Source organism: Salvelinus fontinalis, chromosome 19, assembly GCF_029448725.1.
Source record: "Salvelinus fontinalis isolate EN_2023a chromosome 19, ASM2944872v1, whole genome shotgun sequence".
NCBI lineage: Eukaryota > Metazoa > Chordata > Actinopteri > Salmoniformes > Salmonidae > Salvelinus > Salvelinus fontinalis.
Genome location: NC_074683.1, coordinates 8,808,169 through 8,818,479, shown reverse-complemented (window position 1 = coordinate 8,818,479; position 10,311 = coordinate 8,808,169). Strand labels below are relative to the sequence as shown.

General features: G+C 42.2%; 1 protein-coding gene across 1 annotated transcript in view; it reads right to left on the bottom strand.

Annotated features, from left to right (window-relative positions):
- Nucleotides 1-1,668: 1,668 nt before the first annotated feature.
- Nucleotides 1,669-10,311, bottom strand: part of LOC129816317 (fidgetin-like) — a 43,982-nt gene continuing 35,339 nt past the window's right edge. The window contains exon 3 of the mRNA XM_055870642.1: nucleotides 1,669-8,701. Within this exon, the coding sequence (XP_055726617.1) occupies nucleotides 6,474-8,701 (2,228 nt within the window). The 3' untranslated portion in view covers nucleotides 1,669-6,473. The remainder of the gene's footprint in view (nucleotides 8,702-10,311) is intronic.

The window sequence follows — 10,311 nt, the reverse complement described above, 5'->3', positions numbered from 1 at the left end:
TTTTATAATCCTCCCTCGATGTTTTTAGTAAAGATTAAACTCGATCATAACATTTCAATGACTGTAAAAACAACACATTTGGTTAAGGGTAGTATTACAATTATACAGTGAAAGCAATTTTCTAATAAGACAAAGTCTTAAAGACAGATAAATAGATGACTGTCTCAGAGAGCATTATTTGTATTGTGCATTGTATAGGTCTTTCATAGGAAATAACTCAAGTTTCCAAATGTTATATCTCTTGAATAACGTTATCAATGTCAGAAGTGAAATTATAAACACGCATTGCAAACATGGACAACAATCAAGTCTAACCAATGAGTGGAGATATAAGAAAACACATGTGGTTTCTAGAAAAAACATATTTATTCAGTATTTTGTTCTTTTGTACTGTACCTTGGAATAGATTCAAATATTTACATTGACTGCAGGTATGGCAATACATACACACATACAGTATCAGTCAAAGGTTTGGACACATACTCATTCAAGGATTTTTCTTTATTTTTCTATTTTCTTCATGGTAGAATAATAGTAAATATATCAAAACTATGAAAAAACACATACAGTATGTAATCATGTAGTAACCAAAACAGTGTTAAACAAATCCAAATATATTTTATATTCTTCAAAGTAGCCACACTTTGCCTTGATGACAGCTTTGCACACCCTTGGTATTTTCTCAACCAGCTTCACCTGGAATGCTTTTCCAGCAGTCTTGAAGGAGTTCCAACATATGCTGAACACTTGTTGGCTGCTTTTCCTTCACTCTGTGGCCCAACTCATCCCAAACCATCTTAATTGGGTTGAGGTTGGGTGATTGTGAAGGCCAGGTCATCTAATGCAGCACTCCATCACTCTCCTTCTTTGTCAAATAGCCCTTACACAGCCTGGAGGTGTATTGGGAGATTGTCCTGTTGAAAAACAAATGATAGTCCCACTAAGAGCAAACCAGATGGGATGGTGTTTCGCTGCAGAATGCCGTGGTAGCCATGCTGGTTAAGTGTGCCTTGATTTCTAAATAAATCACTGACAGTGTCACCAGCAAAGCACCCCCACATCTCCTCCTCCTCCATGCTTCATGGTGGGAACCACACATGCGGAGATCATCTGTTGACTTACTCTGCGTCTCACAAAGACATGCCGGGTTGGAACCAAAAATCTAAAATTTGGACTCATCAGACCAAATGACAGATTTCCACTGGTCTAATGTCCATTGCTCATGTTTCTTGGCCCAAGCAAGTCTTTTCTTCTTATTGGTGTCCTTTAGTAGTGGTTTCTTTGCAGTCATTTTACCATGAAGGCCTGATTCACGCAGTCTTCTCTGAACAGTTGATGTTGAGATGTGTCTGTCACTTGAACTCTGTGAAGCATTTATTTGGGCTGCAATTTCTGAGGCTGGTAACTCTAATGAACTTATCCTCTGTAGCAGAGATAACTCTAGGTCTTCCTTTCCTGTGGTGGTCCTCATGAGAGCCAGTTTCATCATAGCGCTTGATGGTTTTTGCAACTGCACTTGAAGAAACTTTCAAAGTTCTTGAAATGTTCTGGATTGACTGACCTTCATGTCTTAAAGTAATGATGGACTGTCGTTTCTGTTCTTGCCATAATATGGACTTGGTCTTATACCAAATAGGGCTATCTTCTGTATACCCCCCCCCCCCCCCCCCTACCTTGTCACAACACAACCGATTGGCTCAAACGCATTAAGAAGGAAAGAAACTCCACAAATTCACTTTTAACAAGGCACACCTGTTCATTGAAATGCATTCCAGGTGACTACCTCATGAAGCTGGTTGAGTGAATGTCAAGAGTGTGCAAAGCTGTAATCAAGGCAAAGGGTGGCTACTTTGAAGAATCTTAAATCTCAAATATATTTGATTTGTTTAACACTTTTTTGGTTACTACATGATTCCATATTTGTTATTTCATAGTGTTGATGTCTTCACTATTCTTCTACAATGTTGAAAATTGTAAAAATAAAGAAAAATCCTGGAATGAGTAGGTGTGTTCACATTTTTGACTGGTACTGTATATACATGTATGTGGTGCATTTTAATATGTATATATCAATAGCAAATGTACATTGAGTACACATATGTGCATGTTTATTTCCTGCACATGTGTATGAAATGTATTCATTTGAATTTCACATATCTTAATGTTAACCCCCTCACACTTACACGTTCAATTGTAAGTCCACACACATACACATTAACATGCGCACTACAACAATTCACAAAGGATTAAAGCGAGTCATTATAGTTTAAAAACAGATTTTGCATTAGAGACCTTGGAGAAGACCTATACAGCCCACAATATTCTTGCAGAAATGTGGCATTATGAGTACTTATATAGCCCATAGAAGTCAGTATCTCAAGTGTGTGTGCATTATCGTCACCTTCACACTCATACATGTGTCTTATCAGTTTTGCTATTACTACTGCTCAGTCTTTCTGAGGTAGACTGTTCGAATTCAAGGGCAAGCTGTTCATTTAATTACATTTTTAAAATTATTTTAGTTATTTTAGATTTAATTTTTTGTACAAATGCATGACATTCAAAAAGACAGAACATAAGTACTACATGTACAATATGTAGCAATGAGGTAGAAATGGTTATAAAGAACAACATTTAAATATAAAACAGATAAGACTACATAAAGATGACGCTAACATTTATAGCAGTTCTGTACAAAACCCACCTATAGGGGACACTGATAGAGTTTTGAAAACAAAATTCAAGTGATTAAAGATGCACTATGAAGAAATCGCATCCTCCATTTCCTGGTTGCTAGAATTCTAATTGTTTGCCTAAATTCGGTTTATGTGACAAAACAAGCAAGTATAGTGTAGAGAATCATTATACCATCTAAACCGCTGTGAAATATTGTTTCCATAACCGAAATATTGTATTTTCAGCTGTTTGAAGCTGGTGTACAAAACCGAAAGTTAAAAAAAAAAGAAAAAAGCATAAGCATGGGAAGCATTGAAATAGCGCACATTGAACATATCTACTGTACCACTTCTTAGACCTGCTTTCAATGAGAATGACAGATCTATAACTATACTTCTATCTGAATTTGTTTTAACATTGTCAGAAATGAGGGGAAATAAAAGTGCTTATCAACCTAGCTAGTTTGTTGCACATATTTTCCTATATAGGCCGATCCTTCACATTGTTGTCCTCCAGACTGAATTACTTACTTCAGTGAACATCCTTACCCTCAAGAAAGAGTATCATATGTGTTTGAATGTGCTGCCATTTATTTCTGATCGCTTTGCTTTCCCTGTTCTTCTGCTCTTATCGTTAGTGTAATGTAGTGTAATAATGTATAACTTGTTCAAAAGCTATTTTCTTTACGTTGAATTGTTTCCCTGCAATTCATGAATGTGTCCTACTTGCACAAGCAAATCTGCTTAAGTCGCTGTTAAATAAATACTTGCCATTTTGAGTTTAATGAGCTTATGTCAAAATTAAACTGTTGATCTCACTTTGGCATCAAGGGAGGCTTACTAACACATTTTTGTATGACAGAACAAAGCTTTCACTTGGTTAACTACACTTGAACTTCAGGGGACTTTTATCCTATGTATGTATCTAAGGCACTAAAAGCCATATAGCAATATAAGATACACAGATCAAATACAATAAAACAAGCAGATGTAGTATAGATTTAGATTCTGGGGATATTCATCAATGTAGCTAGTATTTGATTTTTTTGCAGTGTTGTTTCTTTGTGCAGCTGTTATTCTTTGTAATAGCGTTCATGAAAAAGCAGTTCAAAGCTTTTTAACAAAGTCAGGTGAATGTCTTTCTTGAGACTACACCAGAACAGGGAACTGTCATGGACAATCAGTGATTCTACAGCCACCTGTTGCTCAGTAAGTCATTGAACAAATAACTTTTGTAATTGAAACAGTGCATGTTTTGGAGTAAACAAAATAAGCTGAGTAAGAGCAGAGAAACGTGTAAATATAAGAAATAAAAATTAGTGAAATACCACATTGAAATTCTAGTTAACATAAACGCAAGATCCCTCAGTGCACCTTCACTGTACTACTAACACGTTCAGTGGTACTGTATCTGTTGGCATCCCTTCCACTGTACTACTAACACGTTCAGTGGTACTGTATCTGGTGGCATCCCTTCCACTGTACTACTAACACGTTCAGTGGTACTGTATCTGGTGGCATCCCTTCCACTGTAGTACTAACACGTTCAGTGGTACTGTATCTGGTGGCATCCCTTCCACTGTATACTAACACGTTCAGTGGTACTGTATCTGGTGGCATCCCTTCCACTGTAGTACTAACACGTTCAGTGGTACTGTATCTGGTGGCATCCCTTCCGCTGTATACTAACACGTTCAGTGGTACTGTATCTGGTGGCATCCCTTCCACTGTAGTACTAACACGTTCAGTGGTACTATATCTGGTGGCATCCCTTCCACTGTACTACTAACACGTTCAGTGGTACTGTATCTGGTGGCATCCCTTCCACTGTACTACTAACACGTTCAGTGGTACTGTATCTGGTGGCATCCCTTCCACTGTAGTACTAACACGTTCAGTGGTACTGTATCTGGTGGCATCCCTTCCACTGTACTACTAACACGTTCAGTGGTACTGTATCTGGTGGCATCCCTTCCACTGTACTAGTGCCTTGCAACAGTTTTCATACTGCTTTAGTAAACAAAAAAACAAACAAAAAAATACATTCAATACAAGGCTCTTTCATGCAGTTGTCAGACCTCTGTGTCACCATTGCCTCTGTTCTGGCATATTACTAAACACTGATAGTTAATAATAAAAAAGCCTAGCTGTAGGAAATTACACTTGAAGAAGGGCTCAAAGACAGGGCTAATGGGCACACATGTGCCCAGACCCCTTTTCAAGACCAACATGCTCTGAGAAATGAATAGTCCATAACATACGTGTCTATGAATGGGGAGTACACTGAATGTGTAACACTAACTCAAGCTGATTTTGTTGACAGATAGGCAGCATTTTTTGTTCCCTCAATAGGCTTCATAGTTTAATAAGCGAAATAGGCTGCGTCATCTATCCATTCCCTTAGATTTTGCTTTCAGAGAAAACGAATCAACTGAGGTAGAAAAATAACTTATGGCATACATAATTCTTAGGTTTTATTAATGATAAAACAGCAGCGGAATGGAATTAAATACCTTGGGAAGCTGTCTGTTTCAACCCCATGATGCTTGTCTTCAGCAAATGTATCTTGCCATTATTCTGCCGCAAGAGGCCTGGCAGTTTTATCTGCAGACGAGATACACAATTAAGTGCTGATAATGTTCGATGAATACATATGTTATGCTTTCTCCTACAGACGAAGTTTAACAAAAGAACTCAAAAGTGTTCATGTACTCTGGATCAAGGCCAGTCGAATGTGTTATAGTTGATAGAATTTAAGAATCATTATTCCTACATCTTTGCCACATATCAAATACAACTGCAGTATATTCACAATGGGATTCTTCGCTTAGAAAATCGCAAAGAAAAGCACAATACTCCTCCTTTTTTGTCTTCCAAATACTCCAGAATTCCTCTGGTACATTCAAAGTCATACTCTTGTCAATTTTTAGCCTATTGAGGTACCTTAACCCTCCTTTTCGATAATGCAAATTCAAAAGCAAACCAAATGCTCTTAGCAGTATGTCGTGCTTTGACTAAATCTTTAGAGGTACTGCACATATCACAATCACTGTCCTGAGTTTTCAAAAAAGAGAACATCAAAAGAAATGATGTCTATAAATTAGGGTTCAGATTACCAATACCATACTTTCTCCTGATCACATAGACCGCAAACCAGACACCGTTGAGGAATAGTGTTTCAATGGCAAAAAGCATTTAAAAAAACGTTTTTGTCTCATATTAAAGCTTTTTATATTAGCACATGCCACCAAAGTAGATTGTGAGGCGAAGAAATAATAACACAAAATAAAAGAGCACCACTTCAGGCACTTGATAGAAACTAAATCTCAAGAACAGCAGAATGATATATACACACAGAGGTTCCATTCTGTTAAACTCTACCCTATAGTCTCTAGGTCCTGTGTGGCTCAGTTGGTAGAGCATGGCATTTGCAACACCAGTGTTTTGGGTTCAATTCCCATGGGGGACCAGTACAAAAATGTACGTTACTGGATAAGAGTGTCTGCTCAATGATTTAAATGTAATGGAAAATGTACCCACTTGCACCTTGGGGGGTGATGCTTGGCCTCAGCAGTTTCAAGCGTCAAAATAATGTTTCTCTGTGTTGTGTGCAGATTGCCAGCTGTTGTCTAAAGCGTGCCTTTGCTTCCCTCAGTCCTATCCTTATGCCTTTACTGTACTGCAGGTGTTAAGGTCACCACTATCTGTAATTTTCCCTTGCCTAGTTTACTGAGGAGAGAATTCTAAATGGTTAACCTCTGAAGGGGTTTCCTACCCACATGTTCTAATGCTTCAGTTTCATTGACTACAACCAAACATTTTATTCCATTCGGTGTATGTATCCAGTTCTTTTTGTGATATACTGGGCTGGAATTTGCTAAATACATTTTCAAAGTCTTGGTAGGAGACTGGTCTCATCTGGCTGGGATGGATGGCTGAGAGGTCAGAAGCTGGGGTGCCATGGAGCTGTCCTACCACTGCCTCCTGGCACAGCTGGGCCACGTCCAGTCCTGAAAAGCCTTCCATCCGCTCGACCAGCAGTGACACCTCTTTGTCACTGAGGCAATAGTTGTGCTGTGAGAGTAGTTGGCTGATTATCTGGCGCCGTGCTGTGTTGTCAGGTAGGGGGATGAGGAGCCGTTTGGTGAAGTACCTCCTCAGGGAATCTCGGATCTCCTCAGGCTTACTGGAGGAGCACACCACTAGGACGTGGTCCTCGGCTGAGGTCAGCACACTGTCCAGCTGCATGAGGAGCTCGCTCTGGATCATGTTCACCGGACTCTCCTCACTGAGATGAGCCGATAGAAGCATGTCCACCTCACTGATGAACACAACTGAGGGCTGGCGACACCGGGCCAACAGGAAGGAGGCCTGGACAATCTTCTCGCCCTCCCCCAGCCACTTGGTTACCAGGGCTGAGCCACTGAGCTGCAGGAAGGCAGCCCCCAGCTGGCTGGCCATGCAGCGGCCCAGCAGTGTTCTGCCTGTTCCCTGAGGTCCGAAGAGAAGGAGGCTCCGAGGTAATGTGGCAAGTCCACTGAACATGTCTGGCCTCAAAATGGGCCACAGAATCTCTTCTTTGATGGCTGCTTTGGCCAGCTCCAGACCAGCTATATCACTCCAGTCCACTGGGGGACCGGGCTGAAGGATCTCTGTGGTGACCAACTCCACCACGCTGGCATCGCTGTTCTTCAGCTGCTCCTCTGCAACGTGGCTGGATGAGGTAGCTCTGCCAATGTCCGACCCTGCAATGGAATGGGAGAGGTGCTCTTCACCTTGCTCACCCGTGATGGGGGATCCAAATTTCCCAAAGGACTCACCTGATCTCAGGCTTCCCACAGAGCTTTTGGTTGATCCATAGGAGGGAGGGGTAAGTGCTCTGCCAGAATGACTGCTAAATTTTCTTTGCTGATCTGAGGATATTGCCTGCTTTGTAGGCTTAAACGCTAAAGATGACACATCAGCATTCCTGTCAAATCCATTCCCTCTGCTTGAGTCTGAGATGCTGTTGTCTGGTATTCTGTACATAGGGCTTTGTGAGGAGCGCTGTTGATTGTAGTTGAAATTACTATAACTGGAGTCCATATCTCCATGCCCAGTCATGTAGAAAGCTTTTCTTTTCAATGAGTTGGCTGAGCTGCCATTCAAAGGTGTTGGTGCAATTGGTGCATGGTTATGGGACTGGTAGGTATAGCCAGAGAGTGTAGAGGGGGGTAGGGGCGTGGGAGCTGCGATGCTGGATGGCAGATAGGAAGAGGGTGGTGGGCCCCCCCCAGGGCTATAGCCAGGGGCAACAACTGTCTGTGAGGGATACCCCGTCGGAGGATAATTGTAGTTGGAGATGTTGGGAGACCCCACGTTGTAGCTGGGCACTAGAGTAGTGGGAGGTGGTGGAGGAGGGGGTTGTATGAGACCAGCACTGTGCATAGGAGAAGGGTGTTGAGAGGGGAGGCCTGGGTTGGTCTGCCCGCTGTAACTAGAATGCAGGTAGGAGCCATTGTAGCCCGTAGCGTATTCCTGTGAGGACAGACCCGAGTGTAGACTGGTGGTCGTGTGACTCCCACAGTTACTTCTGGAATAGCTGGGCTCGTTCAGGCTGCTGGCCACCCCTGGGGTGCTACCTATGCTGGCCGACACGTCTGTAGGGGGAAGGGCAGCTGTCATTCCAGCTTTGTTCACAGATATAACATCTGGAGCGCAGTTCATTGAGTAAATCCCCTCCTGCCAGGACTCACTTTCTGACTTACGTCCGTTGAGGAGTCCAGGAGGGCCATCGGAATAGGAGCAGAGCAGCGCTCTTTCACTCGGACCCTCTAAAATCCCAGAGTACTTCTCTGCGTATTTCTTCAGCAGGTTGGAGGCGGTGAGTGCAGAGATGTCGTCGTTGGCCCAAGCATACTGGTAGGTGCGCTGCAGGTGCCCCCGGTAGGCCTCCACTTTGTGTGCAGGGGAGCGGGTGGTGGAGGAGATATCAAAGTGCTGCTCGGCCCACTGCGCATGCTCTGGGGTCCACTGCATCTTTAGGCCTAAACACCCGACAAAAAGAGAGAGATGGGTCAAAATGACTATCAGATAGCAGTTGCTATTTATTCTCAGTTTTCTCAAGTAGTTGTCAGCATTTTGTGTAGAGAAAAAAAGTTGGTACATTTAACATGGTGGAAATGTTGTCTTTGTGGCAATGAACTGACAAATTACTTTGTTTTAAAAAAAATCCCAATTTCCTCTACTGCAAAACAGGCTCCGCTGACCAGTTACATCATGGGCAGTGTGTGGATTTGGGACGCAACACCTGGTTAGCAAAGTATAATGCACCCTGCACAGAACAGAATGTCATATAGACAGTGCAGGTCAGTCTGTAATCCAACTCTCATGTAAGGCATTCAGAGACAGTTTAAAATCTGCTTCGAGGAGTGCAGCAAAGCAATCTCTCAGGCAGCGCTCTGTTGCTTCCATCACACAAACCCCACTGCCCAGCATGAATTACAACGGCCCTGTGTCTGGCTGCTGCTTCCCAGTCTACAGAGTGAGAGGGAAAAAACATGCCTCACTTGTCTTTCTCTCTTCCCAGACTTTATTTCACTGCCTCCAGGGCTCAAAAAGCATGATCAAGTTTAATCCTAAACTCCATCTGCAAACACAAGTCATTACATATGCTGTCATCTTAGACTCAGCATGGGATTATCAAAGAAAGATATACTCAAGAAAGAAACAGACCGCTGTGTTTACAGTGTCAAAACAAACATCGACATGACGCTCACGCACACGCACGCACACACACACACACACACACACACACAGTCCTTATCAAAGTCAATCTGACTTAAAACTCTATTGGTAAACACTGAATCACAATGCAAAACCATCCATTCCTGCTTTATTGGTCTGCCTCGGCCAGCCACACGTGCAGCAGCACAATAAGACATCACCCAGTAGTTTAAGTCCCCATCCAAGTCTTTAAGAAACAAACAGAGCATCCAGCGGCAGATTACAGCGGAGTGTTTGTCTAGTAACAGAGAAGCATGTGGTTTCCCTCATGACTCCCTTCCAGCCGCTTGCCCAGCCGCCAAACCAGGCACCAGGAGCTAATTAGCAGGATGCTGCTGAGCTAATTGTGTTAATTTACAAGGTTTTAGTCAAAGAGATCCACACTACAGTACGGCTCACGCGGCTGTCAGCCTTCCAAGCTAATGGTTAAGAAAAGCCCATGGCAAAGAGCCCAGTCACTCACAGCAGCCATAAAATACCGTGGCTAGCGGCAAGTCTATCCACAGTAAATACAATCTATAGAGCAAGACAATGATCTGAGAGACAAGTCTGTACCACTTCAAACAAAGCAGAACACACAGACAGACATATCCAAGTAACAGTGTACTTGAAGAGACAATGTGAAAATACTTAGCATTAAAAAATAGGGATGATATGCATAAAAAAAAATGATCAGCCGATTATGAGGAATAGGCTACACACAGTGCTGTAGGTGTTCCAGGGGACTGCTTGTGGCTGTCTTGGGAATTGAAAAAGTTACTTTCACCGATTACTGTACTCTTAGACCTTTCATATTTCTAGCATTACTCAACCTTTATGTTCTAGGTCATTAGTCCTCTTAGTAAAGTCCTCTTGATGCATGTGGGTGGTG